The 24,276-nt window shown below is 45.2% G+C and overlaps 1 protein-coding gene across 1 annotated transcript in view; it reads left to right on the top strand.

Annotated features, from left to right (window-relative positions):
- LOC146835079 (vitamin D3 hydroxylase-associated protein-like) overlaps window positions 1–24,276 on the top strand; it is a 296,163-nt gene that overhangs the window by 171,976 nt on the left and 99,911 nt on the right. Inside the window, exons 6-7 of the mRNA XM_085602745.1 lie at window positions 529–569; window positions 18,211–18,335. Of these exons, the coding sequence (XP_085458871.1) occupies window positions 529–569; window positions 18,211–18,335 (166 nt within the window). The remainder of the gene's footprint in view (window positions 1–528; window positions 570–18,210; window positions 18,336–24,276) is intronic.

Below are 24,276 nucleotides of genomic sequence, written 5' to 3'. Positions count from 1 at the left end.
GGATCTGACAGAGAACATGTTGACAGTAGACACACATATGTTTGCGTCTTAGAAACTGGAACTGGAGGGAACATACATGTACTTGTAACATGCATATAAAACCGTTGGGGTCCAAGATAGGGGACATAACTGATCAGGAAAATCCACATTTCCACAGGGCGGTGGGGCATGTCGGCAGATGAAGGAATACTCATTTATTTCATTTTCCCTATTCCATTGTCTGTCGCCTTCCCTCTGCCCCACCCTACCGCGCATACCTGCACGGGCCGCCGCTGTTTGACATAACAGAAATTATGCAAGCTCATCGGAACTACTGCACTGTAAAGACACCTCCTTATCATATTAGGGTATTGAGGTATAAATACCTTTCATACATAGGACAATTTCACTTTCAAACACGTTATGTTGTTGGTGTATTGACCAGTGACAAACTTGATGCTGACGGTACTGTAAAACTCGAAGTGTATATCACTGTAAATGTACTTTAGATGTAGTGCTGCATGCTACAAGCTATCTCTCTCTCAACAGCAAGCGAGGAGTGTCTACCTGTGCACCTGGCCAGAAGTCAGGTGAGATATTCGCTTTTTCTCATAGATCATCTTAATCAATATTGCGGTCTCTAATGTTTCCTTTGCCTGGCAAAAGCCGCCAAGTAATTATCCAATTGATTTTGGTCCAGAGTTAATTATATTAAAGTATGCCATATGCAAGGATTTGTATATGCCAGAGTTTAACTTAGATCTGGAATGTATTATATAAGGCGCAGAATACGTAAAGGATGGAACACACTCGATGGACCTGTTCCTTTATTGGTCTAAGAATACCTTTTTATTTATAATAATTTTTATATATTTATTTTGTGAGATGTTGTGTAGGCACTGGACAGAAGCAAAATGGGAAGGAGTGGGACCTCTTGTACCTTCCCAAGTGGCACCAAGCTCATGTTCCACATTTGTGGTTGCAATAGCAAGTTGTGCGCGTTTTTGCATATCTTCTTTTCTTAGAAGACTGAGATAGGATCTACTCACCCTAATATTCGTTTTGATTTGCACTGAGGCATTTTCCAGTTAATATTTCAGATGTATCCGATTGGTAGATTGTATTAAAGTAGTGTGCCTGGTGTGCAAAGGCTTTTAGCACAACAGCACTTTGTGATGAGCCACCAGGTTCCCTGGCCCAATGCATGTACACTCAAGCAATTCACTTATTTGTTGTATTATTCAGAACTCCGAGGGAGGTCCACTTAAGAACGATATGAAAAGTACAAAATACATTCATATATTCCAACATGCATGACTTTATTATTATTATTATTTGGAGTTTTATATCGCGCACGGTTACCCTTGAGCATCCCAGCGCTATCCAAAGACCAACCGAAGCTAACACGTGACACACTAGTCTGGGAAAAGATGAGTTTTTAATAATTTGCGGAAACGCCGAGTACTAATCTCAGCCCGCAGAACAAGTGGAAGCGAGTTCCACGCGAAGGCCGTGTTCACTGAGAACCTTCTCCCTCCAGTACGGGCTCGTCTTACTCTAGGCGACTGGAGGAGGAATTTATGATCCGAACGGAGGGCCCTTGCTGCTTTATAGGGTTGGATCATGTTCCTTAAGATAGCAGGACCCTTCCCCTGCAGACTCTTCTGTGCCATGCAGAGTGCTTTGAAGGTTACTCTTTCCCGCACCGGAAGCCAGTGAAGCGCCTTTAGTGCCGGTTTGGCGGACTGCCTTCTGGGAACGTTTGTCAGCAGTCTGGCCGCGCCATTTTGCACCTGCTGCAACTTCTTAAATGTAGATTCCGGCGCGCCCAAAAAGAGTGCCTTGCTGTAATCCAGCCTTGAGATGATGAGCCCCTGTATAAGCAATTTACGGGAGGTGTCAGGGAGGAGTGACAGAATCTTGCGGGCTGACCGGAGCATACCAAAACACACACCGGCAGTCTTTTTGGCGTGTGTTCTAAATGTCAGATCATGCTCCAGCCACACCCCCAGGCTCTTGATCTCCTTCTTCGGGCTGGGAGGGACTCCCATGCAGTCAGGCCAACTACTGGGAGACAGAGCAAAAGACGTTTGGCCTAAGATCATGAGCTCCGTCTTTGAGCCATTCAGTTTAAGGGATGAAATCGACATCCACCTAAACACTTCCTCCAAGCAAGAATAAAGTACCGCAGGTTGCTTCTCTAATTGAGAGAGCCCAACAACCAACTGCGTGTCATCCGCGTAGCTAATGATGTTAAAGCCGAACGGAGACACCACATCCTCCAGGGGGGCCATATATACATTAAATAAGGTAGGGCTCAGCGACGAGCCCTGAGGGACCCCACACTGGAGGGCAAAGGGGGGAGACTTCTCATTTCCTTCCCACACTTCAAATGACCGTCCTCCTAAGAAGGAGGCAAGCCATCTCAGAGCCATCCCTGTGACACCCAGCCCTTCCAACCGTTGGAGTAATACCTGGTGGTTTACGGTATCAAAAGCTGCACTCAGGTCCAGGAGGATCACTGCCACTGACCCTCCTGAATCCAGAATGCACCTGGCTTCCTCCACCACGGCCAGAAGGGCGGTGTCGGTACCCTGTCCAGGGCGGAATCCCGTCTGGGAATCCCGTAGCCGGCCATTGGTCTCCAAGAAATTAGATAGTTGATGGTTAACCAATCTTTCCGCAATCTTGCTTACACCCGGGAGCAGGGAAATCGGCCTAAAGTTAGCCAGATCAGTGGGGTCAAGGCTCGGCTTCTTCAGGAGGGCCTTGATGACCGCTCCTTTCCATCCAGGTGGCACCACTCCCTGTGACAGAGACAGATTAATCAGCTCGGTCACTGGGGCCACAATGGTCGGCGCAGCCTGTTTTAAAAATCGCATCGGGACAGGGTCTTTAAAGACATTCCTGACAGATCATCAATACAAATGAAAAAAGTTAAAAATGTTGGCACATGCCATTTAATGATAAGGAGAGAACAAGCATTGGCGAACCTCATGCACTGATTGTGCATCGTATATTAAATACACCGGTATTAAAAAGTGACAACATGCAAAGTTCAAGGAGGGACATGCACAAATTAGATGATTTAAATCTTGTATATGCAGGTTACACAGATCACAAATTCTCTCTCCGTTTGGCACAAAGTTCCAGATGCCTGTTACTATTTGCTGGGGTAACACATTTAATCTCAACATTAAAATAGTTTTCCGAATCGCATGAGTGATATTCCAAGTAAAATAAGTTTTGTTTTTTTTCCTCCATAAACGGCTTTCTTGTACAACCACACTTCTCTCATGATGCTGGCATAACAACATGTCCCAGTTTAAACTTACTTTGTAAGGTAATTTCTTTTTTAGGTATCTTTTTTGAAAAAAAAAGGATTTGGACATAGGAAAACTCCTAACAGGATCTGTGCCAGAACATTGCCTGGCTTTTGAAAAGTAATAGAAGAATGCTCTTTTTTCTTTCCTTAAAGTGAACATTTTATACCTTACAGCCGCACATACTGACCCCGCCTCTCCACCAAACAGGCTGATCCCCCACCTCAAAACTGCCACGAGTGCTGTAACAAAAGTTGACAATAGTCCAAACTCCAGACGTAGGATGCATGAGGCAGCCATGGAATTCAGATTGCAAATCTGACAAGATGCGGCCTTCGGTTACATTGAAGAAACTCTAAAACCGCATATTCATCACCTCCCAAACATCAGGAAGAGGGACATTTTCTCTAAAGATTTTTGTATATTCTATTACTAGCGCAGCTTGCAGCATAGCCTTACTCGAACAATGTTGTACATGGTCGTATTCACCACAATTATGAGAGATTTTACCTGAATAGACATATAATTCAACCTTCTCCATTTTTCATGCCCCAGAAACCAGTTAATGTTCTCCCCAGTCTAGAGCCTTCTTCCTGAAAGTCAGGATCTTACTTTTCGAAATGTTTATTTTTAAGTAATGTTCCTCTGCGTACTGTTCCAGTGCTTCAAGACACCTTTGGAGACCAACATAGGACGGATATCATTAATATGTAAGGAAAACAACAAAGGTTCCAATAGTCGGCCTTGTTTCAGGCCATTATGCATCAGACCTTTTTGGGATAATCCCTGATTTCCACCTAACAGTACTTGACACCAGGATTGATGGGTGATAGCTATAACTAGCCTATAACTAGCCTAAACAAATGTGATGGCACACCCTGACGGGACTACTTTTCCCACAGCATCTGACAATCAACTCTAACAAACACCATAGAGGAGTCAGAGTCTGTTTACACAGATATTCCCAGTGACTGGGGTACTTTTCTGTAATTGCTTCTAGTACTTCTCTGCTATCTAATGTACTACAATTCCTCCTAAATCCAGCCTGATGTGGAGGAATGATGTTATTTGCAGTTGCCAATTGTTGCAGGTGAAATAATTGTACTTTTAGCAAACAGTTTGCCCACTGCATCTAGTAGCACTATTTGCCTATAGCTTGCAGGAGAGGTCTTTTGGCCCTTATTGTATACTGGCACAATAATACCACCTTTGTAAGATGGGGGGGGATGCTTCCTGAGAATCAAGCATTCAAATAATGGACACAAAAATGTTGCGCAGAGTGTCTCATTCCATTTAATGATTGGGATTTCCTCAGGGCCCATTGCGCCAGATGCGCGTGATCTCCGCGATCTCCTGAGGTGTAGGGGGCCCATACAAACCGAACAATACTGCATCCAGTGTAAGATACAGAGGGCCTCTAGCACTGAGATTGCTGGCATAAAGATTGGAAATATAGTTTGTCCAATCAGCATCAGAGATGGAAATTGCTTGTGCATTTATTTTTGCAATCTCAATACTGTGCTACTAATCGCCAATACGTTCTAAGATCGTTTGAAGCCGTGGTTTCTCTTAGTTTAATCAATTTTTCATCAACTTCCCTTCTCCGAACTAGGGCCTTCTGTCAAGTTCTCTTTTGTTAAGTATTTAAATTTCACCTTGTCTGGGCATAGAGAAGGACACAAATAGTTTCTTTACCAGCTGGTTTATTGCCTGATTTACTGCCTTCAACTCAAGTCCTGATTAACCCTTCTGGGTAACATGTAAATTTTGCCTTTATTCCACAAATTGAGGAACAATTTCATAAGCATACTGGATTATTGGATCCCAGCATGCTCTCTCTTCTGTACCATTGATAACCTGTGAAAGATTTAAACCTAGAGTCATTATGCAGCTAGAGTCAAGGAAGATGCACATATTTGTTTTATTATACGCTACATCACCCCTCAAGTGGTTACATAGCTTTGAGTCCTGCAGCAATAGTTCCACATTTATGCTCAAGATAAAATGATCACTCAAAAGATATGACTGCACTTTTAAGTTAGAGCATGCCCCATTTATCTGATAGGCGACAATCCTATAGTCAATCATGAGAGGAATGAAAAGAAAATGATACGGGCATATCATTTATGATTCGCCCATTCAAGAAGACAAATTAATTGATTCTGAGGGCATCCAGCAATAAAAAAATAAAAACACCTATCTGTCCTGTTCTTAGTGAGAAGCAGCACCTCTGGGATAGACCAAACGTCCAACTTTTCCAAATTTGCAAACGACCGGGATGCCGAATTAGAGACTTTTGCATTTAGGTCACCTACAGTTATTACCTTAGGGCAATCTTCCGACACACTAATATCATGGATACAGATAAAGATTAAGCATCCCAGATGATCATACATTTTTCCAGGAGGAATACATTTGCTAGCTAACAAAAAAAGGCGGTACCTCCTAAACCTTCATTTATAGGTAGTTTTGAAAACCGGCATAATTTAGCAGTATGAATAAACCATTAGTGATTTCAATTGGCAGTGTTCTTTAGCAAAGTTGCAATTCCCCCACCAGCATGCCCTTTAGTGACCAGTTTTGACTTGCAAGCAGACAAAATAATTTTTAAATGTGAACTCGGAGGATGCCCAGGTTTCCTGCAGGTATACAATTGCTGGATTAAAATACTATAGAAAATTCAATTTTACTCCATGATGACCTATGCCTGCCAAATTCAATGATGTGATTGTTCCAATGGAATTACCTCCACAACTCAGGCTTTTTTATTTAGAATGTTCGCTATTCAGGGTTGCTGCCACCAACTACAATTGGATAACTCATCTGCTGTATTGATACAATAACATTCTCAGGGTTCCCTTGCAGTATGGCATTATCTGGCCCCATCAGCACCAATTCACTGTTCGTATTCTGACCGGACACCCTAGTCCTATTGAAATCTAACCCTATTCTTTACACTACAAGGAGTACATCAATACCAAGCCTAAAGAAGTAATCACATTCTGCATTATTAGATTTACAACAATCATTGACCCAAAGGTAGTTCTTAAAGTAGGTACAGAGGCTGATGAAGTCATGCACACATTTACAATATCACTACTTTTCACTGATTTCAATGCCTCAATTTTTAAAAGAGAATACAAGATCAAACTTCTATTGAAGAAATACATTTCATGGCCAAACAATATAACAAAGTTCAACTTGTTCATCTTCAGTTCGGGGCCCAGATAGCCACTATTTGAATTGCACAGGTCATTCCCAGGAACAGGTCATTGGGCTCGTAGGACAAAGGCGTTTGCCCCATGATTTAATGGACATGAAGGCCGTGTGGATTTCCAAGCTGATGCACCATGGAGGGTAGTGGCCGATGCATGAGAAACCATGTTATTATTATCCTCTAAAAGGAACCTTTGCGTAGAGGAATCTCCACATTGAACATTCATATATTCCAACTGCACTTTATTTGATTTGCTAGTTCATCATAATCCATATTTATGGAATCTAGGCCTTTCACATTAACCCAAGTTCCTGGCCGACAATTTTGAGAACACCATAAAGCATTATGTAGCACTGACCCATTTTTGGAATTGGTCTTTAGATTGTTTGGATGCTAACAGGGATTTTAGCTGCATTCTGTTCCGGCTCGGCAGGTGGATTTTGACTGCAAACTGAGTTAGATAACTCAATTGGAATGCTGGCCGGAACAGCTGGAAAAAACAATGATGAAGTTGGCTTGGGATTAGCCACAGCTGACACATTCTCAAATCTCAGTTTTTTCTCCTTCTGTTTCACGATATGCCTTTTCTTCTTACATCTCCCATTCTTTTTCTTGCTACCTGTGAGTCCTTTTGGATTACACTCAACACTTTGCTCGTCCTTCAATAGATCAAGAGCATCCATTGATCTAGCTGACGGTGTTAAAGCATCAATTGATTTTATCAATTTCTTAAAAATTGCAAACCACTCTACCACCCCCTCGATACCTCTCACCTGGGCTCTTCAAATAATTGTTTTAGGCAGTATACCTGCTTATTCATTAAATTAAGGTTGTTAGAGACTGCCATACCCGGGGAACCTTCTACTGTGCTGGGTTTACCCACTTGAATAGCAACATCTCTGACTTCACTTTTAGAATCTTTCATGACTGATTTCAGTGATTTAACATTTTGTGGGTGCAATCTAGCAGTTCCAGAAGTGTTAAGGTTTTCATCTCCGGTTTGTATTGCAGACAGTATGTTTAGTACATGATCTGAGTTTGGCACTGAATTCTCCAGAAGTAATAAAATAGAGGAAAGGACTTTCTCAATACAAAATAGCACCTCTGAGGGAACCCCTTCCCTATCAGGATTAGGGGGCTCTGACGTCCACTGTACAGTAGTCAAAATGAATATTTCACAATCCATAGAGTCCCCCAAAGAAGAAGTGCTGCTATATAAGATGTGCAAAGAGGGCCGAATATTCAGGGTTTGAGGAAATAGCCCAAGCCCTACACTTTCAGCTGCATCAGAAGACTTAAAAAAACCTCCAACAGATTTCTCATGACCAGTTCTACGTCTGGTAATGTTAAGTCCTCCACCTTACTTAAGTCGGATTGAACCACCTCCTGTTGGATAGGTGGTTTTATGGACGCACTCACCCATGGATTCCCCATAGGGTCTTTTCCTTGTGCCAGTGAGTCCGAAGCAGAGGGAGATATTTATTCCCCACACCTTCTCTTCCTCCTCCTTAACAGAGGATGTTAGTTGCAAGCAGAAGAGGGAGCATCCCTATCCCATTCTTGACCATTGACCATCAATGACATGCTCTTATCCAAGATCATTTTTAGATTTTGATTTAATTGGCCTAGAGGGCTAACCTAGACTAGAGAGGGACTTGTGACTTTTATGACTTCTTTATTGGCCTTGATTAAGTAATCTGGAATTGATGAGTAAGACTTAAAGGGCTGCAACTGAGATCTTTTATTACAGCAGATTGATTTTTTTTTTTTTTTACTTCAAGGGAAAATTTGAAGCATTTATGCAACCAGATTGCAATTTTTTTCAATGTCCTCTTCTATGGGGCACAAGCGGTTGAGGCCTGCAGCACCAAAAGGTAGACCAAAATATCCAGCCCCCTGGTAGGCACGCGCACCTCCAGCTGCTGAACAACTAAGCGACCTCCGGTTTTATTCTAATTTATTTGCCCTTTTAGGTACCGGGCACTAGGCTCTGACATAAACAGTTGAACCCTGCTACACCTGGGGAAGACCACAAGATAAAGCCTCCTGGTAGGCATGTGCACTGGCACTTGCTAAACAACTGAGTGACCTCAGGTTTTCTTCCAATTTACCTGTCCTTTTAGTTACAGGGCACTGGGCTCCAATATGGAACCATTCTCTGTTGGTCTAGGGCATTCTCAGATGTTCTGTAATTAGTCAACAATTTGTAGACTGATAAAGCACACGGACCATAAGGATACTTTTTAATTCGAAAGGAGAATGGCTCATTGTCTTAACCATAAACCCATTGAATGAACCAAGCAGAGAACTTTGGACTAAATAGCATAGAGAGAGGACTTTTCCAAAAGATGCAGGCTGCACCACATCCTAGTAGGCTCTAATGTCAAATTACCACCCTCACCGCACCAGCTTCTTGCTTTCCACCATGGCGTGATAGCCAAGGTTTCTTAATGGATACTATGACTGTTGCCCTGGAAAACCACAGTTTGACTGACCGATCCACTGACCATTGGGCATAAAACAATCTTGAGAAGCTCTTTCACTTTGGCTGCTACTGGTACTGCTACTTGTAATGGTTCCCAACCGGCTAAAGGAGCAGAGGGGCTTAAGTTCAAAAGAGCAGTCAGTAAAGAGTTTTCACTACCCAACGGGACCTTGACTTCCGACCCTCGACTACTGGGCTAGTGGAGTGCCAACTACGGAGGTGGTAAACAGAGGTGGGAGAGCAGGCCACTGAGCAACCGTGACCCTCTCCCTCCCCAAACTATGTAGCCCCAGCACCCGGGCACTAGCTCACAGCCAAGCCAGCTCCAAAGCCCTAAGTGGGCTGTCACTTTGCCTAAATTCACCAAAGTCACCAGAGGGCACCAGAAGTCACTAAGGGTCACCAATGCTCCATGTAGATTCTGCTACAAAACAGGGTCACTGCTCCACCACACTTTTTTTAAAATCTTCTTTATTGGCATTTATGACATTCAAACAAAACAACCCATACATTTATGAGTACATTCTCAATATATGCAGATTTCAATCATCTGCAACATCTAACAGCAGCTAATCTAAACAGCAGGGTTAAAGCAAAGTAAGTCCCTTCCAGGATTCCAACCCCATTCTTAACCCTGTTCCTTAAGATGCAGCCAACTCTCATCTCTTGATCTTGTTATCAAGGCCTTAACATACTAGGATATCTTACAGGGAGCAGCTGTGTCCTTTGTCCATGTATCCTGTTCGCATACCTATGCCTTTTATGAGTTGGTGTATATATCAGTACACAGACCAGTTAGAAGACAAAAGAAAAAGAAAAATCAACAATACGGCCTCTGTGAAACAGTACATACCCATCTAAACCGAACTCACTACAACTTCCGGGGGTCTGCTGCCTGTATATCAAATCAACTTTTCTCCATTTCCACGCATTTTGGGGGGTTGCTCTCATAGTGTCAAAACAGAGGGGGGGCGGAGCCCCGTGGTGAAGTAGGAATGGGGGGTCGACAGAAAACAGGAAGGAGGGAAAGAAGTGAGCCTGAAAAGAGACTTAATGGTGCAGCAGTCTCCCATCATTTTCTTGGGGCAAGGAGAAGCAGTGCCTAACTCGTCAGCTAGCCCATGGACCTCCCACTGGCCCTCCTCCCCCACAGGGCTGGTTCCCATGTCCAAAATCCCTTCGGAGTCCGAGTCATCTGATTCCGACTCTCGGTCCGTCTCATTGCGGGTGTGCCAGTCCTCAAGTATCTCAGCCCATGGTTCTGCCAGGGGTCTACGCCTCTTCGTGATCTTGTCTTCACAGATCAAGGCCCTCTCCTCAGCTCTGGCCCAGCCGTCAATGTCCTTCTCTCAGTCAACTATTAATGGGCCCTGCGCCGTCTTCCATCTCAGAACTATTCTCCGTTTGGCCAGCAAGGAGATCAAGTGCACAAATCTGTGTCCCATCTTCTTGGGTTTAGGCCTCGGGAAGAGTCCCAGCAGGCAAATTTCTGGACTGCATGACAGATTGCGGCCAGGACCTTATTCAGCATCTCAACAACTGTGGCCCAAAATGTTTGCAATTCCGGGCCAGACCATATCCTATGATCAAAATCGGCATCTAACTTTTGACATCTAGCACAGGACAAGTCATTCCTCTTATATATTACGTTTAATTGATGCGGCGTAAGGTATGTTCTATGCAAAACATTAAATTGTATGAGCTTAAATGCTGTATTCCTAGACACCTTTTGTGGACTGCTCGATATCTTTTCCCATTCTTTCTCCAACAGTTGTCTGCCCAGAGAGACCTCCCATTTCTCTTTTATATGGGACAAAGTAGTCCGATTCATCTCCTTGATTGCCAAATAAAGCCATTTCACCAAATGGCCCGCCGACCCAAACGTCACCAGTGCCTGAAGGGCCCCATGAGTGGCAGGTTCTCTCGCACCATTCCCCCACAACTCCGCCATCACCCCCCTTATTTTGGGGTAATTTAAAAACTGACCCGGTGGTAGGTCATGGTACTCTAGAAAATCAGCAAGTGTGAGCAACTCGCCATCCCGGTAACAGTCTCCCACAGTTAATACTCCTGCCTCTTCCCAGCCCCGTAGCTGGGTCGAAGTGAGGGGAGGGCTCATTTCCTTCTGTGGTGTGCCCATAAGGGGTAAGTCTGGTGAATAGGGTAGCACATCCGCCACCCTCTTGGTGCATCCATCCCAACATGCCATTGCCACCCTAAGAAGTACACCCATGCGTTTAATCCTTTGGCTAGGGATAAGCATTCTGGCGAGTAGAGTTCCCCGGAGCGTCCGAGCTTGTGGCATCAACCTCTCTAACCCTCTGCCATTGAGCCATCTAGCCAGCCAGTGGAGCTGCGCTGCTAAGTAATAGGCCTCAAAATCTGGGGCTCCCAGTCCCCCAGGCCCCCAGGGCATTCGTAATGTCTGCAGCGAGACCCTATTGCGTCGTCCATCCCAAATTAAATCACGCAACAACGAGTCCAGGGTCCTAAACCAACTCCTCAGAACCACCACAGGGAGGTTGACAAAAAAATACAAAAGTCTTGGCAAGACCACCATCTTAGTGCCACTCTTGCCATCACGGGCAGCTTGAGGAAACTCCAAAATGCTATACTAGCCCGCAGAGATCTCAGGGCTCTCCCCAGGTTCCCCTCCATTAGGTTTACCTGCCGATAGTACACTTGAATTCCCAAGTATTTAAAGGAGCCTGGGGTCCATTCCAAATCGTTCGGAAGGTCCAATGGTCTGCTACGGCTGGGTTTCAGTGGAAATATGCATGTTTTTCTAGCGTTTAAAAGCAGCCCCGTAGTTCCGCAAACTCCAGCAGTATCCGCATCACTATCAGGATCCCACAGGGGCCATTACATAAATAGATCAGGATATCAGCATATAGCGACACCATGTGCACAGTTCCATCCAGCATTACACCATGGTTCGCGCCCTCCTGCCTTCTTAAGGTGACGCTGCTGTCCTCTAGCTCCTTGTTTCTCTCCTCTCGGAATGGACTGTGATTTAGGCAGTGGTGCACCTTTCCCATACGCTTCTAGCCACGTCCAGGCATGGTGTGGCCTGCTGCAGAAGTGGGTAGTGCCATCTAATATTATTCAGAGTTTGGTCGGAAACCGTAAGGAGTACTGTAATCCCGCTTCACGAAGGGCCTTCTTAACTCCTATATAGGAGGCTCTCTGCACCTGCACTCTAGCGATGAAATCCGGGAACATGGACACTTTACGGTTGCCCAACGTGTATGGACCGTGAGGTCATGATTGTTGCAGTATGGCATCTCTGTCTTTATAGTAAAAGAGGCGGGCCACCACTGGTCTGGGAGGCCTCCCCGGAGCCGGTGCCCGTCCGGGCACTCTGTGTGTCCTCTCCATGGCAAAGAATTGTGTCAGTGTGCCAGCTGGCATCACCTCCTGAAGCCATTTTTCCAAGAAAGAGACCATATCTGATTACTCCATTTTCTCTGGAATCCCAACCACGCGAACATTATTGCGCCTATTCCTTCCTTCGGCATCTTCCGCTCTCCGCTCAAGCTCGACCACTCTCAATGTAAGGTCATCCAGCCGAGCAGACCCATGCTGCTGTTCTGGCGCTAGTGCCGTGAGGGAGGTCTCGATCTCGGTGACCCTGTCTGCTAGCTTGCAGTATTCTGCCTGTAGGAGTCCCAGCACTACTGACACTGCTCCGGTGCTGTTCTAGTATAAGATATTGCCGCTAGTATTTTATCCAGGTGAAGGTGTAAGGAGAGGTCTTTATCAGCCATCTCCCCTTTCTCATGGTCACTATGCTGTGGGGAGGGATCCCTGGTATTGGGCTGGGTAGGACCATTTTTGGCTTTTGGTCGCCCCATTCTGCTCACCTGGGACCTGGTTCCAACGCCTCCCCACAGGCAGACAGACTTTCCACTCAGCAGAGCAGCCGGATCCCAAACTACGCGTGTGTGTGTCCACTGTTCACCTGCCCCAACAGCAATATCTCAAGACAGTCACTTCTTTTGCCACAAAATCATCAGGTGTGGGGGTACATCATCTGTAGGCTTTGAACAGCTAGTTCCGTGCTACCAGTTGGACGCCGGAGCCCCCCCACGGCAACTAAACACCTCTCGGACCAATGGGAATCCGGCCAGGCACAACCCGGGATCAAAGCCTCCTCCGCTCCTCCTTTTCACCTGTGTCTTACTGCTAGTAATCTAAGTCTGAGTAGCCTTGAATCACACTTTGATCCTGGTGTCTTGATACTCTATGGTCGAGGTTCAACTGCCAACTAGCCTGGCACGGCTCCCCTTCCTCCGGCCTCCTCTGCGCAATGTTACAGCGCACCCCTGGTGTGCTCCCTACTCCGTCATGAGGTCCTCCAAGGTACCCAGGGCCATCAGGTGCGGCCCCCATGTCGCCAAAGTCCAACGGGGCTGTAGGGCACATGATGCGAGATCCCACCTAGACCTGTGCCCAGTTATCTCTGTATAGGTTGCCAAGCTCACTGAGGGCTGAGATTCACCCCACCTACGATTTCTCCACCCGGTTGGGGCATCCAGGGGTATATGACCAGCACTATGTCCTCCCGGTCCCACTTCCTGCTAAGCTGCTCGGGAGATCCCAGTGTGCCTGTGTGACTTATTCCCCTCACTCATGGATGTGGGTAAGGAGAGGCCACGGCTGTCCCCCTGCTCTCCTCGAAGGAACTTTCCCAGTGTCTGTATGGGGGCAGGGCCTCCTAATCAATCACCCTGCTCCACTCGTTTTCCCCATTTGAACTTGAAATTTTCTGTGTCATTCAATTTCAGAAACTTGTTCATTTGTGTTAGGTGAACGGATTTCCTTTACACATATGGCAGTGTGTTCAATAGATTTAGCGATGAAAATGGCTTCTTGGACATTAGGTTGTTTTTGCAGGAGTTTCTCTTGAATTTTGTTATTATTAGTGCATCGCATTAGTTGGTCTCTAATAAGGGAGAAATTGAGTTCATGAAATTCGCATAACTTGCTTAGACCCCTTAGCACTGTCACATACGTTGACACAGACTCTTGTTTGCCTTGGACTCTGCTAAAGAACTTGTGCCGCTCCAGTACAATGTTCACTTTGTCACCAAAGTGAATCCTAAGTTTTAGCAGGGTGGACTTATAAGTATCCTCATCATCATGTTATTCACCATCCCCTGATGCTGGTTCAGGTAAGGACTCCAATATTTTCCTGCCATGCGGACCTAAATTGTGGAGTAATATATGATGTTTTCTGGTTGCACTAAACTTTTCTCCTCCAATGGCAATTAGGTAAGATTCAAACACGTCCTCCCACTCCATCCATGGAATATTGTGTTCCCCAAATTCATTAAGGAAAGGAGCTGGCTGAGACATGCTAGCAGCTGCCATCATTATATGCAAACCACACTGAAGGATATAATCTTATTATCATATATTTGCCTATATGTGGTTAAAGGTGTGTGTGTCACCGTGAAGAAAAGACACGCTGGAGAGAAGAATATGGAGTGCCTGTCTCCGGTGCCAAATTACTGTAACAGATTGCAGATGCACGCCATTGAAGAAAACATGCAAATTAAATGAATAATGGAGTACAAGTCTCCGATGTATTTACTGTAGAACATTGCAGAATAAATTATTGAGGCAAGACACGCTAATTAGATGAAAGATGGAGTGCGTGTCTCAGATGAAGCTGAAAAAGTAAGGGAAGGCTTCAAGTAAGCCCCAATGAAAGATACGACAAGTGGCAGTGCAATTGAATATGAGGAGTAGCTGTGCCTGTCAGGGGGCAGCGACTGGCAGGTAGAGAAGGAGAAAATACACTGTTCCCTTGGACTCCAGGAAGCAGTCAGGGTGCACTTAGCTAGACCACCTCCCGCCAATGACACGCCCAAAGAGGACGGCCTAATGTTACTCTGCTTACGTGAACTCCAGGGAGAAGGCAGGGTGCACTTCGCTAGACTGCCTCGTGGCAAGGACACGCCCAATGAGGACGCGCCCCGGAAGAAGAGCTGCAAGTCGGCGGTGAGGAGGCAGCACCGAGCGTTGAGGAGACCGCTATCAACTAGACGCTCTCCGCTCACAGAATGAAGGTGGCAGCTGCCTGGAAGAGGAAAGTATGCTCATGGCTGACTGGAGCTGGCAGCAATATCCCACAGCTGACACTTCCCGCGCAGTCACTGGTGACAGGAGTCTTTATTGCAGCCTCCCCTCTCCACCACAGCAGTAATAGAATCATCACAACACCAACATTCTAATGTCCACTCCAGGAGAGGAAGAAACCAAGGAAGGGGAGAGGGGAGGAATGGACTGGACCAAGTAACAGTAAAATGTAACAATATTCCAGGGGTATCCATTACATGCATTGGAATATAATCATCACCTACCCAGATGCGCCATTTTATGTTAAGCAAAGCCAGCATATGAAAATGCACACTGTTGTATGCTTAATTACAGCTTCAGTCTCCCAGTCACTTCCATTTTGTACCAGGGCGCAGATTTAAATGCTCATGCAATGTTTCTGGTCTCCAGATACTTCCTGGAATGTAAAGCGTAGGATCTCAAATGGCCAGATGCTGCATCAAATTTCAAGGCACAACTCTCATATGCCCATTCATAGTGTCTAACGCCTAAGCAAAGCCTTAAGACTCCACACCCAAACATCATGTGTCCTTACAGAAATAAGAAATGCAAACATAAATACATTTGCTAATATGCTTGTGTTTAATCATGTTCATTGGTTACCCATAAGTGCAGATATAGCCTTTAATGGAGAGTCCCTCTCCCACATACAGAGGTATAACCTTAAGCGTCTATCAATGCCTGTCAATTTGCATGCATGTCCTCATGAAATGTGCATGAAATTTAAGTTCTGCCTGTAGTGTTTCTATGTGCAGGTATAACCTCATATGCCTATTGCAGCCTCACCATGTACAGGTGTTGCCTCAAATTCCGAAATAAGCCTCACAGTGCTTAGGTTTAGCTTCAAAAGTTCACTGCTGCCTTCCCAAGCACAACTGTAACCCTCAATACACAGTGCAGACTTTCTGCTTCAGATAAAACCTCAAATTGCGCATAGCGGTCTCGCCAAGCACAGGATCTAGCCTTAAACATCCAGTGCTCACTGCTGCTTCCTTTTGTACAAGTATTGTATCATTTGGCCAGTGAAGTCTACATAGACATTCCTTTGGCTTCAATGACCCAGTGTTACCTCCTCATATTGCTCCCCCAATTCCATGTTACTCCCTCTCCCAGATGGTTAAGTCTCTTCTTTTTTTATTTAGTTTTATACCAGTTTTATTCACGTTTATGCATGGTACAGCATTGGCCAGAAGGCCCATACATCAACAGGATTTGATTCGAATTTTACAGTGTAACAGTTTAGAGTAGAGCAAAAACAATAAACCAATGTAAAACTTGGCACAGATTAGGTACTCCTGACCTCCCCCCCCCCCACTCGAGTGTTAAAGCATAGTGTTAGGCTGATTAGCAGTGTCGGTTTTAGGTGAGACTATGTCAGTTAGATTGCATTTCCTGTTCGATGAAAGATTCGGGGAATTCTACAACTACCAAGTCTACACCCCTATATTTGGCCCCCTGTTTCCACATTTTCTGTGCTTCTGCGGTCAACCCCATGCTTGAAATACTGCCAATACCATTCCCATACACCTGTCCATGGCTTTCTTCCACTTTTCCAACGGTGGTGGAGTGGATCCCTTCCAATGTTGGGCGATGTCTCGTTTGACTAGGGTAAGCCCGAGGAATAGGAGATGTTATTTATACCGATTTCCTCCGAGGTCATCTGTACTATGAAGTATAACTAGTTTGGGATCAAACGGGAGTTGCCATGACATCACCTTTGCAAGGCAGGCTATTATCTTATGCCAGAAGGGCTGGAGAGGGCTTCAGCTCCAAACTGTATGAAAATAGGTACCATCTTCTCCATTGCATCTAAGGCATACAGGCGACGATATCACTCCCATACGGCAAAGAGGAGACCTGGTATAATAGGCTCAGTGGATGAATTTAAAGTGAATCTGGCAGTAGCGGGACCAGATGGACTTGCCAGCACTTCCGTCCAATCATCATCTGAAAGATCTGTAATATCACCCTCCCAGGTCCTTCGTAACTTGCTCAATGTAGTGCAGTTATGTGTGACTATAGTTAGATATATTTGTGTGCTCCTAAGTCTCCCATTAGTAATCGTCCTTCTAGAGGGTGGAATTCCGGGAGGTCTGTACATGTTTTAGTATATGGTGTCAGAGCATGTGGCATTGTAGATACTTATAGAACTGGTTGGATTGAGGTGAGGTTGAGCCTCTTCTGGTGTCTGGCAAAAACAGAAGATGCTGACCTGACTACAAACACCAATTGTCCAACATTTCACTTAGTACTGGCAGGATTATTTTGTTTGACAATTGGATAACAACTGTCTTGTTCTTTAGCTTAGTGGCAGCTTGTTTGCTTCTATGACCCAACTTCCATGCCTCTGTTAACTCAACATTAATTAACAGGAGCGTGTTTGGGACAGGGGCTAAAGGAAAGATGGGAGTGAGCTATCCTCCACTCCTCCTCCTGTATCCTTATATATGTGTGTTCTTGCTTATTGGTGGAATGGCAGTATTTGTCTCCCTTCATTGCTTGTGAGAAGAAAATGCCTGTGTTTGCATTCTATGTGGACCTCTCTGATACTCCGGAGAATTTTTAGTGCAACTTATAAAACCAAGAAATGATTTAAAAAAAAGTGTACTGGAGTGAAGAGAACTATTTTAATGGGATGTGAATGTATAAAACCAGTGAATTGGGTGTAAATCTTTATTCCAGGTTCTTAGGACATTGTCAGGGTGCAAAGGTAGATATACCAAAATCCAAAATCGTGACAGAAGGGTGAACCATCCATTTGAAATTTTCTACAAATCTGAAAATGCTTATATTTTTAAATCTTAATGTGAGGCAACTCGTGCATATCCATCGGAAGTTGATTCAACTATGTGTGTTTTCTGTGTGGGATCTTTGGTTTGGTCTGTGGTTCTGAAGTTATTGTATGTGTTGACTTCTTTGTTAGCTTTATAGATTTAGCTGCAACAATCACTGTCATCAGATCGCCAAATATAGAGCAGATGCTAGGTGGTTGCATTCAGATCAGTACATTTTCGATTATGTCTCTGTGCTCAGGTGATGTTTTTATTTGTATGCAATAGATTGTTTTATTTGATTTGTTTTAGTTATTGGGATGTTGGGCCCTCTTGCGAGGGATGTGGACAGCGTGGTCCTATGCATGAGAGCCCTCCTGTGCGATGACATGTTTCGCCTGGACCCAACTGTGCCACCCATCCCCTTCAATGAGGAGGTAACGATATAACTACTCCAAATGTTTCCTGTTGGTTTTGAGGCATTCCCTTTTCTGAAACTCAATTCTAGTGCTTAATTAAACATTTCAATGCATTTTCCATCAAGGGCCACCTGACATCCATTCAGAAGCAGTGGTAAGTCAAGTACATTTTCATTAATTTTATTTGTATTTTTTTTAGCAGCAGTAACATTTTGATCAGATGTTGCCTATAGCAACAGTTGTGATACAAAGACAGTAAGTGGTGCATATAACATGGGAGAAGTAACAGTCAAGTTACTTAAGATAAATTGTCCTATTGTATGATTGTGGTTGTTGGAAACAAACACATCTTTCATGAATTAGCACCTGGAAGAGACCATTTACAATAGATTGGCCTTTTCTGGGCTCCAATATCGAGGTCTAGTTAACAGCTCCATTGGCAACTTTTTACTCTGCTCACCACAGCAACCAAAAGTCTCCATCCTCACTTACAGTAATGTTTTACCTCACTCCGGTTCAAAATGTCACTCCTCTTCTACATGCACAGTTGTGTTACACAGGTGTGCACATCTAACCCTTGTTGTTTTTGAGTGTGGGTAAATGAAATTCACCATGTAGAAACAGCAGAACCACCCACACCAAATATAGGTATGATGGAATTTAATTGATAACATACAGTAATTCATTGAATAGCAGCACTATTATAAAAGCATAAGTGATCACCCTTATCAGTTGCATGAATTCAAAGAATAAACAGTCATCAATATAAGCCTGCAGGCAATATCCGATAGATTCTCTCACATACCTTTCAAGCAATGCCACAGACCCCCCCACTGGCGTTTGCGATCAGTACAGTGTTTGGACCATACGCAGGCAGCCGTCTGCACCATCCTGAATTCGGAGTCTCACAAATCTCAGGCGATACAGCATTTTATAGCTAATAAGTTTGCAATCATTCTCATTGATCCACTTGGTAGCCTTAATGTGACCATCCTCGTAGACTCTGGTGATGTGGCTATTTGACTATGAGAAGCAAAAGTACAGCATCTGTTTGTGAATAATGCTCATCCCAATGCATTCCCCTTCTGTTCCATAGAGCCAGTTCAGTGTACCAGACTCCCTAAGAGAAGCTGCCATCCTTATGAATGCTCTACATGTTCATAACTTGCCCAAATTGCCCTCCCCTCTAGGAAATGTTCCCAATCTTGGCTGACTAATCAGGAAGAGTAACTCCTGCAATATACATATAGTTTGCTTACAATCTCCTTGGCATCAATGCTAGAAGAAGGCTACACATTGAATGTGGTCTCAGCAAATGCAGCATGTCTTCTCACTTGAACAGAAGCATTGACTGAAGCAAAGTTAACCCTGCAATGACATTCTTGCTAACCGTGGGCAATGAACTCCGCTTCGTAACTACACATTTCATTGAAAACACGGATTTCATGAAATAATTCCGACTACGTTACGTAGTGGAGTTAGCTACTGCACCCACAGCCCTTTGATAAAAGAACTTTACCTTTACATGCTAAAAAGCATATAATTAATTCACAAAAGTGAACTTTGAAAAATACCAGGCAATGAGAGAGGTGATGATTTTGGGGTGACCCTTAACCTAGGGGGAGGACAAGCAGATGCCTTGAACACAACAAGCATTTCATTCTGAAAGATTTGGTGGTGATCCCATCCTCCTAGGACCACCCCAAGCAAAGTTATGGGCAAAAATACGATGCCAACCAAAGGCCCAGCAAAGCGTTATGGGGTGAGATTCTAGAGTTTAGTGAATAATATAGTATTAGCTCTCAGCTGAGCCTGGAGAGCCTGCCCCTTGAGGAATGTTTTGATATTGGATACTATAATATTCATTGCACTCTAGAATCTCGTCCCATAATGCTTTGCATGGCCTTTGGTTGGGATTGTATTTTTGCCCATAACTGTGCTTGGGGTGGTCCTAGGAGGATGGGACCACCACCAATCGTTCAGCATGATGTGCTCTTTGTGTTCAAGGCATCTGCTTGGTTCTCTCCCTAGGTTAGTGAGGACACCAAAATCATCACCCCTCTCTGCTTGCTGTATTTTCATCTTCATTTTTGTGCGATGACAATATGCATTTTTGCATGTAATGGTATAGTTACTTGTTGTTTTATCAAGGGTATGTGAGGTTTCTGTTTTATTAATGAGGATGAGACGGAACAGAGTTTTGGAGCAACAGAGTTTAGGAGTGGAGCTCACAGAATTTTTGTTCAATTCTGTAGAATTCTGTGTAGTGGTACTCCGCCAACTATGCCCACCCTTAATTCTTGCACAAACAGGCCACTTCATACTACAACAGTTAAACAACCATATGTGGGCTACATATCAATCAATCAGGGGTTTGTAAAGCGCACTACTCACCCGTGAGGGTCTCATGGTGCTGGGGGGTGGGAGGGGGTGCTGGCAGCTACGTGGTCATCCAGAGAACCAGGTTTTGAGGTCCGTTCTGAATAGGTGCAGTGTCGGGCTTTGTATGATGCTAAAGGGGAGTTCATAAGTGTCGGGCTTTGTATGATGCTAAGGGGGAGTTCATTTCAGGTTTTGGCCACTCGTTCTGGCTCTGTGGATGTGGGGGACCGTGGCTAGGGCTGGGTCGGCCGAGCGGAGGTTTCTCTTGGGGGTGTGGAAGGAGATTCTTTCATTGAGATATTGGGGTCCAGTGTTATGGAGGGCTTTGTAGGCGTGTGTGAGCAGTTTGAAGGTAATTCTTTTTCAACAGGCAGCCAGTGGAGGTCGCGGAGGTGCTGGGTGATGTGGTCCTGTCATGGTATGTTAGGGACGGGTCTGGCTGCGATGTTCTGGACGGTCTAGAGTTTGTGAAGGAGTGTTTTGTTGATTTCTGCACAGAGTGCGTTTCCGTTGTCCAGTCTGCTGGTGAGGAGTGCATGGGTGATCGTCTTCCTGGAGTTGGGGGGGATCCATTTGAAGGTCTTGCCCAGTATATGGAGGGTGTTGAAGCATGTGGAGGACACGGCGTTGATCTGACGGTCCATGGTGAGTGAGGAGTCGAGTATGATGCCGAGGTTGCGGTGTGCTCTGTAGGGGTGGGTGGGTTTCCGAGGGCAGGGGGCCACCAGGTGTTGTCCTATACTGAGGGTGTGGACCCAAGAATGAGGACTTCCGTTTTCTCCGAGTTGAGCTTCAGGCAGCTGCTGCTCATCCAGGCTGCGATGTCCTTCATTCCTTCTTGTAAACTGTGCCTATTGATGTCGGTTTCCTTGAGGGAGAGGATGAGCTGGGTGTCGTCGGCGTAAGATATGATGTTGAGTCTGTGTATTCTGACGATGGTGGCGAGGGGGGCCATGTAGATGTTGAAGAGCGTGGGGCTGAGGGAGGAACCTTGAGGTACTCCGCATCTGATCTCTGTGGGCTTGGAGACGAAGGGCGGTAGTCTTATTCTTTGTGTTCTGCCTGAGAGGAAAGATCAAATCCAGTCTATGGCAGTTCCCTGGATACCGGTGTCATGGAGTCTGCGGTGGGAGATGGTGTTGAAGGCTGCTGAGAGGTCTAGTAGTATGAGGGCTGCTGTGTGGCCTTGATCGAGGAGGGTGTGGATGTCAGTGATGGCCATGAGGGTAGTCACGGTGCTGTTGTTGCGGCGGAATCTGGATTGAGAGGACTTAAGGATGTTGTTGGTTTCTACGAAGTGCGTTAGCTGGGAGTTGACAACTTTCTCGATGACTTTGGATGCAAAGGGGAGAAGGGAGATGGGCCTATAGTTCTTGAGGTCAGTCAGGTCTGCAGAGGGCTTCTTGAGAAGATGTTTGACTTCGGCTTCTTTCCAGTCATCTGGGAATGTGGCTGTTTTGAGGGCGCAGTTGATTGTCCGTTATAGTTCTGGTGCTGTGGTGTGACTGCCCTGTGGAAGATGTGCGGTGGGCAGGGGTCAGCGTGGTGCTCCAGAGTGGATGCTTTTCATGGTGTTTGAGGTGTCTTCTGTGGTGACAGGGGTCCAGGTGAGTAGCGTCGGCTGGGTGGCGTCGCTGGTGGAGGGTCAGTGTCATGGTCTTGGTCGTTGAAGTTGTTGTAGAGCGTCCTGATCTTGTGGTGGAAGAAGGAGCGGAGTTTGTTGCAGAAGTCTTGAGAGGGATGGACATCGGTAGTTTCACTGTGGGGTCTGGTGAATTATTGTACGATGGCGAAGAGTTCCTTGGAGTTGTGGCAGTTGGAGAGTGTTCTGTCCTGGATGAAGTTTCTCTTAGATCTGATGAGTTGTATTGTCCGTGACTTGTGGTCAGTTCATACTCGTTGTCTTCAAGCAACCTGACACAATAGATATTTTGTTACATAAATCTGATATGGCCTCTCTTGTTTTTCCTCCTTGCGTATTTTTCACAGAATCTGTTATTAACAGAGAAGTTCCCTAATCAAGACTCCTCACAATCTTGTGGAATCCCCGTCCCACTTCTGCTCTCATTGGTGGTGGCACTACTCTTAGTCCCACCTTTTCCAGCTGACCAGACTAACAGCTGCAAGCCTTAGTAGCTCCAGTGAAACACTGTTCTTTCAACAATTGACATTAATATATTGGGTATGGCTAAGATATACTATATCTTAAGACAAAAGCCTATCTGTCCTTTTAGTATTTGGACTCGGAGACACACCTATGTTCGTTCTTGCTTTCCATTCAATGAAGCAGACTCTCCTCTGATAGAATAATTTAAAATTCTTGATGTGTTTTTTTAAAACAATTTTTGTTGGATTTTTACAAAAGAGAAAGATAAGGGGGCAATTTATTCTTGTGGAGGGCTCCTCCAATTTCCTCATCTGACGTCTCTGGAAAATATCCCGGGATAGCGCCATTAAGGACCAAGCAAGCCAGTAAATCATCGTCGGCCGCTTCCCATCATGTGAAGGGATTAGAGGAGGGATTGGTTGACCGGCTTGTTACTCTGAATCCACAAAAAATCACAAAACGGGCTAACAGCTCCCGCATAAACTAAGAATTGACCTTAATGAAGGCTGAGGTGGTCATCAAGGCCACAAAGAGTTGAAGCTGTCCAATTTAAAATAAATCGCCTTGTGTGGTCAAGCCAGCCTGAATCCAAGTACACTTCAGGCAGTCAGAAATAAAGCTGACCCAGAAGAGGGACAGATGATGCATACAGGGCCACAGGGTTGATGAACTGCACCACTCTGCGAAAACATGTGAAGGCAACTTGTAGATATTGTGGGGGCTTGGGGCTTCTGGTTTTGGAGAGCAGTAGCTAGAGAAGTGACAGTGGGGGACATTACCATCTAAGAAATGGTTACTCTACCTACCACGGATATCAGGAGGCACCTCCAGAACATCACCTGGGAGCAGAGGGCTGGCACCACAGCCGCTAAGTCGGCATCCAATAAATCTGTGAGGGAGTGTAAGATTCAAATATCCAGGTATCGGAAGGCAGTAGGAGCCCAGCTAATTGGGCCTATCCCAATGGCAAGATTTGTATAGTGTCCCCGGAAACAGGGAAAAGACGCATGACTTGTGCAAGCTGATTCTCTTGCCCCGTTAGTTCACCGAACTCTGTTAAGAGCCTGGCATTCAGGGAGCAAATAGCAGTAACACATTTGAGATAAATTGAGGACGTCATCGGCATATAACAAAATAGCGTGTGTGGTGACCAGAAGAGGAATGCCCCAGTCCCCTCTCTGCTGTCTGACCCGAGCTGCCAGGCCTTCCATTATGAGGGCGAAGAAAAGAGGGGACAAGGGGCATTCCTGGCATGGAGAATTGGATGGAGTATAGGCATCGTGAATCTCATTCGGGGATGGAGGAGGGCTTCAAGGGGCCATGGACCGAGACTATCTGTGATAGGCGAGAATTGTTGTTAAGGTCTATGCTAACAATCAGCAAGATTTATTGCCCTCGAATTGTGCACAAGCTGTGTATGCTATGTAGTCAAGGCAATGCAGGCATTCTAGAAGCTGGGCCTCATGCTCC

This window comes from Triturus cristatus, chromosome 4_2 (genome assembly GCF_964204655.1).
Source record: "Triturus cristatus chromosome 4_2, aTriCri1.1, whole genome shotgun sequence".
Taxonomy (NCBI): Eukaryota; Metazoa; Chordata; class Amphibia; order Caudata; family Salamandridae; genus Triturus; species Triturus cristatus.
Note: the sequence above shows the minus strand (reverse complement) of the source record. Positions and strands in the feature narration are given on the sequence as shown.